This window comes from Myotis yumanensis, unplaced genomic scaffold, assembly GCF_028538775.1.
Source record: "Myotis yumanensis isolate MYYU_CA2020_CCGP unplaced genomic scaffold, mMyoYum1.0.hap1 SCAF_15, whole genome shotgun sequence".
Lineage (NCBI taxonomy): Eukaryota > Metazoa > Chordata > Mammalia > Chiroptera > Vespertilionidae > Myotis > Myotis yumanensis.
The window spans coordinates 53,620,428-53,632,831 of NW_027223766.1; the positions used below are offsets into that span (position 1 = coordinate 53,620,428).

Genomic DNA, 12,404 nt, shown 5'->3' on the forward strand with positions numbered 1-12,404 from the left:
GCCCGCCGCCCTTGTCCACTCTCATCGACAACACACAACACAGTCCGAAACAAGTTATGTGTGAGCTTCCATCACAAGCCCTGTGGCCACCGAGACGGCAGTCCTCCAGGCGCCCAGAGCGGCCGGAAGTGCGGGCGGCCCGGGCGGGGGGCGGGATCACTTCCGGTCTGCTCTGGCGCGGCGGACACCTCCAGCTGGAAGGTGAGTGGGCACCTGGGAGGAGCGGGCACGGGTGGCCGCGGCCGCCGCGTGACCTTGACCCCGGCCTCGGGGGTCGCGGGTGGTCGCCCCAGAGCGGAGAGGAGGCCTCCGCCGAGTGGCGGCGCACTGGCCCCTGGCGACCGCCGTGTCTGTTTGCGGGCGCCGCCCCACGCGCCCGGACCCCGAGGGACGGGAACCGTCCGGCCCACTTTGCAGACGGTAAACTGAGGCTGCGAAGTCCCCGGTCCGAGGTCCGCGGCCAGCGAGTGCGAGCACCTGACCCGGCCGGGCAGGCTGCTCTCTGCAGGCATCGCCCCCCCCCAGCCCCCCTCCCTCCCCCCGGGCACAGGCTCCGCGCTGGGAAGAGGGGGCGCAGGAAGGTGGCTCCTGGGCCGGCGGCGGGGACCATGCGCTCACTGCCCGTGTGCCCGCCCGTCCCGCGTGGCAGCCAGGCTTGGGCTGAGCCTGCTTCTCCCCAGAGGAGCCGCAGGACCTACGGGCACTTCAGGGACCTGGGGGTTGAGGACCTGCACCCCGATCTCGTGGCTGCAGCCCCCCCTTGTGTCCACCCACCTGGCTGCCCGCGACCCTCCGCGTCGTTAGAGATGAGGCTGCCCGGAGGCTGACCCCGAAGGTGGGGCCTCCCGCCTCCCGGTGCCGCCGCTGGCGGGGCGCGCAGACTGCCCTCCCGTCCGCCTCCCCGGGAGGAACCCCCTCCATCGCCCAAGGCCCAGCGCCTTGCTCAGCAGATGAAACACAGTGTCTTTGACCCCCGAAGAGGCCGAGCGCCCGGGGCAGGGCGGGCAGGTACCGCCTGCAGCCTCCGGGCCCCGCGGGTCGGTGCAGGCGGTGCGGGAGGCTTCTCTGCTCTGTGGGGAGGGGGGCCACACCCGGCGGTTTGGGGGACAGCTTTTCGGTTAGGCGTCTGCAGGTCGGCTGTGGAGGACGTGGGTAGCGTCCCTGGCACCCAGGCCCCACGCGATCGCTCTGGGCGCCGGTTCTCCCTCCCAGCTCCCCTGTGGCCGATGGGCGGCTGGTGTCCCCAGTGCCTCCCCGCGCCCCTCACTCACCCTGCCGTGCTCTTCATTCCCAGGTCCAGGCGTCACACCTCCAGCAGCCGGGAGATGGCAGCCCCGGGGGACGGGCAGGAGCCCCCTCGCATCCCGTCCCCTGTCAGTCTCGAGCCACCAGGGACGCCTGGAACCCACCACCAGGAGGCGCCGCCTCACTTCCACGGCCACCAGCACGGTACTCGCCCGGCACTGCGACCCTGACCCCGTGGGCACTGCCACCCCACGGGCACTGCGACCCCATGGGCACTGCCACCCCGTGGGCACTGTGACCCTGTGGGCATGGCCACCCTGTGGGCACTGCGACCACGTGGGCAATGTGACCCCGTGGGCACTGCTACCCCGTGGGCACTGCGACCCCGTGGGCACTGCTACCCCGCGGGCACTGCTACCCCGTGGGCACTGCCACCCCGTGGGCGGGACCCAGGCAGCCTTCTGTGTGCTGGGCTCCTGCACCCTCAGGTCCCCGTTGGGCTCCTGCACCCTCAGGCAGCGTTGGGGGGGGGGCCCACGTTGTGAGCAGGGGTTCCTGGGGACAGTGTCCTGGGACTGTTTCTTGAGGGAGGGGTGTCGGGGCAAAAAGAACAGCATCCCCAATGCCTGGGTCTCGGAAGAGTCACCGAATCTCCCTCCCCAGCCTTTGAAAATGGTGTCCAGAATTCTGGGCCGCTGGTGTGGGCGGGGCCCAGGGGCCTAGCCCCGCCCCCTCTCCACCCCCCCAACCCCCCCCCCCCAGGGTCTGAGTTGTCCGGCTGTGGAAGTCGCCGGGGAGGATGTCCAAGCCCCGTGCACATGGTGCCGCTGGGCCCGGCTCCTGCTCAGAGGCCCGTCCATGCCCCACGTCCCCAGGGGGCCTGGCCTCGCCCAGGACACAGATGAGCTGAGGTCCGGGGAGCAGCGGCTGTGCTGAGCGCCAGGCTCCGCCAGGCTCCGGGCGGGTCAGAAGCCCGGGGGCAGGCCTCTTGGGCACGAACACATGAGGAAGGTTGGGGCCTGCGGGCACCCAGGGTCAGTGCAGGACGGGAACCTGAGTTCCCAGCAACACCCTGGGCTGGGCGGGCAGGAGCCTCCTGGCCCTCCACGTGCTGGGCAGGCCCCGAGGGGTGCTGTGGTGGAAGGAGGGGTGCTGTGTGTTGGGGGTCATGACCTAGGAGCCGGTGGCATCCTGTAGGCTGCTGAGAGAGCCCTGGACTGGAGAGGCGGGGAGATGAGCCCAGCCCCCCTGTACCCCCAGATCCTGAGGTGCCCTCGCAGCCCCCGTGGGAGAAGGATCTGGTGGACCTGCATGTCCAAGACGTGGAGGAGGTCCAGGTGGGCAGGGACGCCTGCTGGCCAGGTGAGTGAGCGGAAGCTGCCCCCCAGCCGCGTGCAGGCTCTGCAGCCTCAGCTTCGGGCACCCCCGCTGCCAGGCCCCGGGCGCCGCGCCACCTGCCTGTGGGACTGGGGCTCCTCAGCACCACCGCCCCCAGGCTGGCAACTAGGGAGGCCCTGGCCCCCTCTCCCTCCTTGTCCCCAGAATCAAGCCTGTTCCCAGCCCTTCTCCCCGCACCTGGCTGGGCCGCGCCGATCTGGGCCCTCAGCTCCCAGTCCCCCCAGCTCTGCCCCTGAGAAGCCACCCCCGGCGCCCCACCCCACCCCGAGGTCCTGCTGGTGTCAGGGCTGAGGTCCAGTTCTGGGAAGGAGAGCGGTGAGGGGGAGGGACTGGGCCCTGGAGGAGCCGCAGCGCGGACTCAGACTCAGGACAGGCACTTCCTTCCGTCGAGGGGGCGCCCCGTCCTCCTCCCGCGGGTCTGGGCAGTGCCCTCGGGAGCAGCGCCCCTGTCCACCGGGTCCCCCAGCGGCAAAGTCGGGCCCAGGGGCGATGGGCTGGTGGGTGCGTGGACGGGCACCATCCACCTCTCGGCTCCTCCTTTCAGATTCGGAGTCGGAGCCTGAGCAGGCGCTAACGTCTCCCCTGCAGAAGGGGTCTCCCCTGCCGGACCAGGGCGGGGCGCTCAGGGCCCTGCTGCGGGGCCTCCCCCGCAGACCCGCGTGTGCGGACAGCTTTGCGCAGGCGCCCGGCCTGGAGCAGCCGGCCGGCCAGCCGCCAGGGCCCAGGTCCTGCTCCCAGAAGAGGGGCGCCGGCCGCAGGACGCTCGTGCCGCCGGGCTCCGTGGGGACCGAGGGCGGCCCGGAGCTGGGGGACTCGGGCCGCGGGGGGCGGCACCGGTGCGAGGCCTGCGGCAAGAGCTTCCGGTACCAGTCGCTGCTGCTGAAGCACCAGCGCATCCACACGGGCGAGCGGCCCTACGCCTGCCCCGAGTGCGGCAAGCGCTTCCGCGGCTGGTCGGGCTTCATCCAGCACCGCCGCCTGCACACGGGCGAGCGGCCCTACGAGTGCGGCCAGTGCGGCCGCGCCTTCAGCCACAGCTCGCACTTCACGCAGCACCTGCGCGTGCACAACGGCGAGAAGCCCTACGAGTGCGGCGAGTGCGGCCAGGCCTTCAGCCAGAGCTCCAACCTGGCGCGGGCACCGGCGGCTGCACACGGGCGAGCGGCCCTACGCCTGCGGCCAGTGCGGCAAGGCCTTCGTCTGGAGCTCCGTGCTGATCGAGCACCAGCGCATCCACACGGGCGAGAAGCCCTACGAGTGCGGCGCCTGCGGCAAGGCCTTCCGCGGCCGCTCGCACTTCTTCCGGCACCTGCGGACGCACACGGGCGAGAGGCCCTTCGCCTGCGGCGCCTGCGGCAAGGCCTTCGGCCAGAGCTCGCAGCTCATCCAGCACCAGCGCGTGCACTCGCGCGAGTAGCGGCCCAGCTGGGCCTGGAGCCGGAGGGGGCAGGGGCTGCAGCCTTCGCTCCCTTCCCAGCTGGCACCGCACACGGCACGGAGCGTCCCGAATAAATTCCTTTTAATTGACAGAAATCAGAGCTGCTCCTGGGCGAGGCCGTGGGGCTGCTCCCTGTCCCCAAAGGGCCTGTCTCCAGAGGAGTGACCTGGGGCCCTAACAGTGCGGGTTAGTCCCCTGGGGCTGGGGGCGTGGCGGGTCTGAGCTCACCCGGGACCAAGGCCTGGAGGGGTCATGACTTACCCGGAGTCACGCCCAGCGGTGGTCAGGCACCTCGGGGTGTGTTTGCAGGTGCAGACACCGCGGGGTGCGGGGAGGGCAGCTGGGAAGCCCCCCCCATCCTGGGTGACCCAGTCCCCTCCTCCCCCAGGAAGGGGCCCAGGTGCTCCCTGTGAGCAGGGTCGCTATGTCCGCCTTGTAGCGATGAGCCTTCCAGTTCTGGGTGGGACGGTGTGTCCACAGCACGCGCCCACTCCTGCCCTACTGCTTCCTCCTGGAGAGGGAGGCACCCCACCCCCACCCGTGGGGTTCAGGAGGGCCTGGCCCTCCCACGACTGCAACTCCCAGCCGAACCTCCTGCTGGGACCCGGTCCACGGGGCCCCTCCCGAGGCCGCACAGGGCATCGTGTGCTTTGGGCTTCCCCACCCTGCACCAGTGAGGCCGCCCAGGGGAGAGGCCTGGAGGCCAGGCTCTCTGACATCAGCTTCAGGGACCAGAGCGCCTCCTCACCTCCGTGCGGATGCTGGGCCCTCAGCGCCCTGCCCTGGTCCGTCCGGTCTGTAGGACCTGGAGTTCAGTCCCTTTGGCCTGGAGAGGGGACTGTGACTGCCCGCCTTCCCCCCACTCCCTCGCCCAGTGCAGCCGGGCGATGCTGCACGGGCAGCGGTGGTCAGTGTGTGACCAGGGGGTCACCCTGCAGCCTCAGCGCCCAGGCTGGGCTCTATGTCCACACCACGGCCGCTGCCCGGTTGGTTCTCCATCGGGTCCTGCGCGCAGGCTGAGCCCAGCAGGGCGCCTTCCCGGTTGGTTGCTCGGCGGGAGAAGAGCCGGCCTGGCCGGGGTGTAGAAGACGCGGGCGGAACCGTCCACCCGGTGCGGGTTGAGTGCCTGTGGGCGGGGCCACCGGGGAGACCACAGGTCCCCACGGGGATGCAGGGGAACCCATTTCTGCTCTTAGATCGCCCTTGTTAAATGTCTGTTTGTGCATGTTTTGTGTGACTTGTTACAAACAAGACGGTGTGGTGGGTGTGGCGGAGTCTGCCCCCCTCTCCGGGGTCCCCCCCCCTCCACTAGCGCCGTCGGCTCCTCATTCACCCCCGTCCCTGGCCGGACGGGGAGCCCAGGGGGGAGGCGGAGGGCAGGGGCTGGGTGTGGAGGCCCGCGGTGGCGGTGGCGGGAGGGTGGGCGGGGTTGCTATGAAGATGGTTGGACAACAGCTGTGAAGGGGCCTTGCACTCAAGCTAGGGAACCGCCTTTAAGACTCAAAGGGAGGCCGGCGGCCTGTGGCTCAGTTTGAGCACCGACCCATGAACCAAGAGGTCGCTGGTTCCATTCCCAGTCAGAGCACATGCCCGGGTTGCAAATCCCCAGTAGGGGGCCTGCACGAGGCAGCCAATCAATGATACTTCTGTCTCTCTATCCTCCCTTCCTCTCTCTCTAAAATCAATAAAAACATATTTAAAAAAAAAACAACTGAAAGGGAGGCCAGTGTTGGGTGCGTGGCCCGCCAGCCCAGCAGCCTCCCAGATAACTGAGCGCAGACTTCTCTTGCGGCCTAGAGCGTCGCCGGAAGTTCCCGCGCCACGGCCTCTAGGGCCGCTAAATGCACAGTTCTCCGTAAGCCTAGAGCGTCGACGGAAGTGTCGCGCTGCTGCCTCCAGGGCAGCGGAGCGCAGGCCTCTGGCGGCCTAGAACTTCCCCGGAAGTGTCTGTGCTTCAGCCTCCTGGGCAGCTGAGCGTAGGCATATGGCGGCCTAGAGAGTCGCCGCAAGTACCAGCGCCGTGGCCTCCAGGGCCGGGGGAAGCACAATTCTTCGGCGTCCTAGAGCGTCGCCGGAAGTGCTCGTGCCGCGGTCTCCATGGCAGCCGAGCTTCTCCCCCCCCCCCCCCCCCCCACGCGGCCTAGAGCGTCGCAGGAAGTGCCTGCGTGCGGCCTCCCGGGCAGCCGAGTGCACAGTCCTCCCGCAGCCTAGAAAGTTGCCAAAGGGTCTGCATCGCGGGTGAAGGGGCTGAATCGCTTCGGGCTGGCAGCGGGGACTGCAGGTGAGTGGCGACAGAAGGGATCGGGGGCGGCTGACGCGAGGCCGGGGCGCAGGACCGCGTGTCCGTCCTGGGTTCTCGCGGGGAAAGAGCCGCACGTCTGCTGCGGAGAAGGGAAGCGGGAGGCGGCGCTGCGGCTGCGGCCCCCGGAGTGACGGCCGCCAGGGGTCGCTGCGCCCCGGGGCTCCGCGGTGCCTTCGGTTCTTCCTGTGAAATGGCTGCAGCGCGAGGTCCGTGCTCACGCTGGAGGCGCCGTTCCCGTCTGGATGGACCAGGGCTCTGGTGCCGGGAGTCGCGGTGGCCTCGGGGCCCCTCGCTCTCCCGTCACTTTCTCCCCTTCCTCGGCCCGAGCAGGTATCCCCGCTCCCGAGCGTCTGCGGGCGGGGAGTTGGGCCTGGTCTCCAGGACGCGGGAGGCCGCCTGATGGACACGCGCGCAGGTGAGGGGCAGCCGGCCCGGAGGAGTGGGGTGCTGGCCTGGACGGGGTGGGGGGGAGGGGCATCTCAGGAGCCAGGGCCCCCGAGTTCGACCGCGGGGCCTTGGTAACTAGCCATGGACACCTCGTTAACTAGCCACGGGCACCTCGTTAACTGGCCACGGGCACCGCATTAACTGGCCATGGGGACTGTGGCCGGACAGCGGCTCCCCCAGCCCCGCAGGCTGCTGCTCGCTGGTGCTGAGGTGGGAGCAGGCCTGGGGCTGTGAGGGGCGGTGCTGTCTCAAGTCCCGGGTCACAGTGATGAGTGGAACCAGGACAAGGGCTGTCAGGCGGGTCCCGCGCCTCCCGGCACCTCTGCCCGGCGTACCCCGCGGTGGCGAGGCAGGCACAGCGGCGCCTCCCGGGCCTGTCCCCTCGGCTCCTGGAGTCACAGGGAAGGAGCCCGACTCATGTCCCGCAGTCCCTCCTCCATCCCTGGCCCCACAGAGTCAGACGGGAGGGAGAGCTGGCGGGAGCCACGCAGGGCTGCGCGGGGACCCTCTGACTGTCCTGTGGCTCCTGGCGTTGCCGTAGCCACCAGGGCCACCTGGAGCTCGCGTAGGTAAGTAGGTAATTAGCTGTTTCTCACGCCTAAAGCGGTGCCTCCTGCCCCTCTCTTCCAGCTCCCCCCGCACCAGCGTCAGGTGGTGGCCAGGCTGCTGAGCAGGGGTCTGGGAGCAGAGGGCTGGCGCCCCGGCAGGCGGCTTCGGGAGAAGGGGAGCACCGCAGAGAGAGGGCGCCCGGCCTGTGCCTGGGGCCTCCCCGGGCCTGGGGCCTCCCGGGCCGCTGTGGGAATGCGGACACTGGAGAGGGGCCCAGGGAGGCCCCGCGGGGACCAGCTGTTCCTGAGAAAACCGGAGGGCAGGGCTGCCAGGAGGACGGCGTGTCCGGGTCGGGCGTCGCCCTGAACTCGGGCTCGGGGACCAGGCGGCCTTTCCCCTGCAGCGCCTGTGAGCGGAGCTTCCGGTGCTACTCAGACGCCGTCAAACACCAGAGCATCCACTGCGGGGAGAAGCCCTACGCATGTGGCGACTGCGGGAAAGCCTTCATCCACAGCTCGCACGTGGTCCGGCACCAGCGGGTCCACAGCGGGGAGCGGCCCTACCAGTGCGCCGAGTGCGGCAAGGCCTTCAGCCAGAGCTTCAACCTCATCCGGCACCAGCGAGTTCACACCGGAGAGAGGCCCTACCAGTGCGCCGAGTGCGGCCGGACCTTCAGCCAGAGGTCGGACGCCGAGAAGCACCGGAGAATCCACACGGGGGAGCGGCTCTATGAGTGCGGGGCCTGCGGGAAGGCCTTCGTCCACGGCTCCAACGCCGCCCGGCACCGGCGGACTCACCACGGCGAGAGCCCCTACGCCTGCAGGGAGTGCGGCCAGGCCTTCAGCCAGAGCTCCAACCTCATCCAGCACCAGCGGGTGCACACGGGCGAGAAGCCCTTCGCCTGCCCGGAGTGCGGGCGCGCCTTCAGCCGCAGCTCCTTCCTCCGCGAGCACCGGCGCATCCACACCGGCGAGAAGCCCTATGCCTGCGGCGAGTGCGGCCGCGCCTTCCGGGCCCTGTCGGGCTTCTTCCGGCACCAGCGGGTGCACACGGGCGAGAAGCCGTTCCGCTGCGCCGAGTGCGGGCGCGCCTTCCGCCTGAGCTTCCATCTCATCCAGCACCAGCGGGTGCACAGCCGGGAGTGACAGGGCCACGTGGGCGGACCGGGAGTGACGGACGCCGCTCCCCCAGGGGCAGAGGGGACACTTCCCACTGAGACTTGTCTTCGCAGCCCAGGTGTCTCCTGAAGGACTTTCACGCAGCGAAGCTGATCGGCCTCTGTGACCGCCCATCGCCGAGCCCCCCACCCCCGCAGCCGTGAGCTCCCTGCGGTCACGGTGCCTCTGCTGGTTCTGGGATTCACACTCAGAGCCCGACAGGTGCTCGCGCTATTTAAGTATTTATGACGTCAGAGAGGAAGGGAGAGGGCGGGGCATCAGGATGAGAGGGAATCGGGGACCGGCTGCCTCCTGCTCGCCCCGCACGGGGTGGAGCCCACAGCCCGGGCCTGTGCCCTGACCGGGAATCGAACCCTGACCTCCTGGCTCACGGGTCGGGGCTCTGCTTGTTCCGAGTTGGTCCGTGGGCGCAGCGTCTGCACTCGGGACTTGACAGGTCAGAGGTGAGAAGACGCGCAGGCGCCGTGACACCCAGAACATCAGCAGCGCCAACGGCAGCCAGGAGCACAGGTCGTGGGGGCTGGGCCCCGGGAGGAGCCTGAGCCGGACCGAGAAGGTGGAGTCGGCAGAGGCGATGTGCGCAGAGCGAAGGCCCGGGCGCTAGACTGAGAGTGAGAGGCGCTCCCGGGACTGCAGGGCGTGGCTGGGCCTCCGGGCCGTGGCCAGGTCCCGCCGAGCCCCAGCGGCCGTATCTGGGGTCCTGCTCACAGTCTGCTCTTCAGGAGGCTCCACCCGACGGCCGAGGAGGGGCCCGGGTCGGCGAGGGCTGCCGGCGGAGGCGGGTCAGGGAGGGGCGCCCACTTTGTGCGGGGGGGGGGGGGGGGGGGGGGGGGGGGAGGCTGCGAAGACGCCTGTTATTCGTCATCCGAGGATGAGGATGTTTCATGCGTCGCAGAGAGAGCGGGAAGGGAGGAGGGGCGAACCCAGGACCCAGGTGTGTGCCCCCGACCTGGGATTGACCCAAGACCCTTTGATTCCAGGGCCGACGCTCTAACCGCTGACCCACAGGCCAGGGCATGAGCAGTTTTCGTGTTTTGTTATTTTATTGGCTTGAGAGAGAGAAACATCGATTTGCTGTTCTACTTATTTCCTTGGTTGGTTCTTGGGTGTGCCGACCGGACTGGACCTGCAGCTTGGTGTGGGGGGATGGCGCCCTAACCAGCGGAGCCGCCGTGTGACCGGCTTTAATGCCCCCCATCCACCCAGAGCCACAGCTGCCTGCTCTGCCCCGGCACCCGGTTCCGTGGCTGCGCCGCTCTCGGCTTTCGTGGTCAGACCTGTGGACTGGAAGGAAACGCTGTCCCCAAAGGACGGTCAGACACCTCCCCCCAGGCCCCCAGCTCCAGGCCCGGCCACAGAGGGGATGGTCAGACACCTCCCCCCGGGTCCCCAGCTCCAGGCCCGGCCACAGAGGGGATGGTCAGACACCTCCCCCCGGGCCCCCAGCTCCAGGCCCGGCCACAGAGGGGACGGTCAGACACCTCCCCCCGGGCCCCCAGCTCCAGGCCCGGCCACAGAGGGGATGGTCAGACACCTCCCCCCGGGCCCGCAGCTCCAGGCCCGGCCACAGAGGGGACGGTCCCAGTCCTCCTGTGGCCGAACCTGCGTGTCATAGCCATCGGGCGCTGCCACCCAGCCGGCCTTTTCCCGGGGGACCGTCCACCAAGGCGGCTCTGTGCCCGGCGCCCGTCCCGGGAGGGCTTCGCCTGCACTCGGGGTGCCCCTCCCACCCCAGGAACACGAGGAGGGACGCCTGGCTGTGGGCACTGAGCCTCCCCAGGAACAGGCTCGGGCAGCCTCCCCTCTGCTCTGGGAAGGCCCAGTGTCTGAGGGGCTCCCGCCCAGCGTGGGGACAGGGCGGCGGCTCAGGCCTGGGCACAGTCAGCCCCTTCCCTGCGTTGCCTGACCCGCCCCTGGGCGTCCTCCACAGGCGGTGCCTTCAGCGGGCTCTACAGGCGCAGCCCACCCTCCGCAGAAACCCTGAGCGACAGCTGGAGGCACCTGCTGGGGGGGGTGGGCGGTGACGGGGACCTTCTGTGTGACAGCCAGCGCCTCGCCCGGCCACCGTCGACCTCTGAACCGGGAGGTCCTGGTTCCATTCCCGGTCGGGGCACAGGCCCGGGTTGTGGGCTCCATCCCCAGTGGGGCGCGCAGGAGGCAGCCAATCGGGGATTCTCTCTCATCATGGATGCTTCTCTCTCTCCCTTCCTCTCTGAAACCAATAAAAACATGTTTAAGAAAAACACACGACATTTCACCCTGGAAATTCCTGTTTTGCTTGAACAGTGAACCACACAGTCAGGGCGGTGAGGCAGGGCGAGCCCACTTAGAACTCAGTCCTCGCCGGCCAGCCCAGCCCAGCGAACGCCTCCCTCTGCCTCTGCGTCTTGATCTCCGTGGCCCCAAGCCTCTCGCGCCTGCGAGGAGCCGGGACAGGCAGTGCAAGGGCGCGGGAGGGCTGCGCCCCAGGCAGCGGCTCAAGTGGGAGGCCCGGGACCCACACGGGTCCGTGGGCCCCGCCACAGGAAGGACCCGGCTGACCACGGCACGGACGGAGCTGGGTCACACGGGCGACGCTGGTCCAGGTCCAGGTAGTTGAGCCTGGAGGTGCCCGGGGCCACCTGCTCGCCCGCTTCTGCAGGGAGCTGGGGAGAGGGTGTGGGTCCCCACGCACGGCCGGCTCCCACAGGGCGTCTCCCGAGAGCAGGGAAGGCCCCACAGGCTGGAGCCCGGGCAGGGGGCCCTCTGGACACTCACCTTTCGGACCTGCTGTCCCCCCTCAACTCGGGGTCCACCCTCCCCTTAGCTCCTCCTGGGCCTCCGCCACCTGCTGCTGCTCTACCTGGATCTGCAGAGGCAGAGGGGCCTGTCCGGGCGACTCCTGTCCCCACGGCTCCACCCAGGGACCTCCCTCCACAGGCCGCTGACCTCAGTGCCCTGGTGAGGCCGAGGCCCCAAATGTGCCACCTGCTCCAGCCGGACCCGGCCCTGCTCACAGCCTCCGTCCTGGACCAGAGCCCTGTCTGCACCCACAGCGTCGCAGAGAACGGCCTGGCTGAAGGACGGGCCTGAGACGTGGGAGTGGCCACAGCCCACACGGGTGACCGCCCCTCCCGCCAGCGCCTCCCGGGCAGCCTGGCGCTCAGGGAGACCAGGGCCACAGAGGAGCTGCCCAGGGGCCATAACCCAGCCTGGCAGGGACCACCACCCCCAGGCTCGGACGCCCGGGGCCACCGCCCAGGCCCAAAGGGGTGGGCTGGGCAGTGGGCGGGTAGAGACGGGGTGGGGGCCTGAGGGGCTGAAGCAGGGAGAGGGGGTGCTGGGCAGAGCGGCCCCGAGGGCAGGCCCACAGATGCCGGGGTCCTGAGAGCACTCCTAACCCTACTTGGCCCCGAGCTGGACAGCCCCTCAGGCCAGGCGCTGCCCTCCCCCTGGCACGGCCCACGGCGCCCCAACGCCACACGGTCACCTCGGGTCAGGGCCGCAGCTGCTGCTGAGGGTGGTGCTGGCGCTGTGGGTGGGACACCTTGGGTCAGGCCGTCCATCAGCTCCTACAGGTGCCTGTTCAGGCTGCTGGTCTGGGGCGGGGGGAGCGGGGGGGGGCAGTTCTAGAATTGTTCCCTCCGGATGTTCCCTAAAACCTCCCAGCCTCCCGCCCTGAGCGTCCAGGCCGGCGGGGTGGGATTTAGCCGCGCCTGTCACGTGAGCCACGGCTGGTTTTCGTGGCACCAAGTTTCTCAAGAGCAAAACCTGCCAGCTTTCCCCTCAGGTCTTTGTTCTCCGGCACAAAGGAGGCCATTTACACTGTCACCCGAGGCCGCAAGGAGGCAGGAGCGGGAGGCGGGAC

General features: G+C 69.6%; 2 protein-coding genes across 3 annotated transcripts; both read left to right on the forward strand.

Annotated features, from left to right (window-relative positions):
• The first annotated feature begins 153 nt into the window (after positions 1-153).
• GLI4 (GLI family zinc finger 4) lies at positions 154-4,159 on the forward strand. Its single transcript, XM_070392483.1, is given in 5 exon segments — positions 154-201; positions 1,295-1,449; positions 2,506-2,607; positions 3,188-3,780; positions 3,782-4,159. Coding segments are annotated over 4 exon segments (1,098 nt in total). The 5' UTR covers positions 154-201; positions 1,295-1,325; the 3' UTR covers positions 4,061-4,159.
• Positions 4,160-6,241: 2,082 nt separating this feature from the next.
• ZNF696 (zinc finger protein 696) lies at positions 6,242-9,344 on the forward strand. 2 transcript variants are annotated; one of them, XM_070392484.1, is made up of 3 exons: positions 6,242-6,362; positions 6,714-6,798; positions 7,461-9,344. In XM_070392484.1, exons 2-3 carry the CDS (start codon positions 6,783-6,785, stop codon positions 8,522-8,524), a joined length of 1,080 nt encoding a protein of 359 aa, XP_070248585.1. In that variant the 5' UTR covers positions 6,242-6,362; positions 6,714-6,782; the 3' UTR covers positions 8,525-9,344. The 2 variants fall into 2 exon arrangements, with proteins under 2 accessions (XP_070248585.1, XP_070248586.1); XM_070392485.1 differs by lacking the exon at positions 6,242-6,362 and having other exon boundaries at positions 6,443-6,798.
• Positions 9,345-12,404: the final 3,060 nt, after the last annotated feature.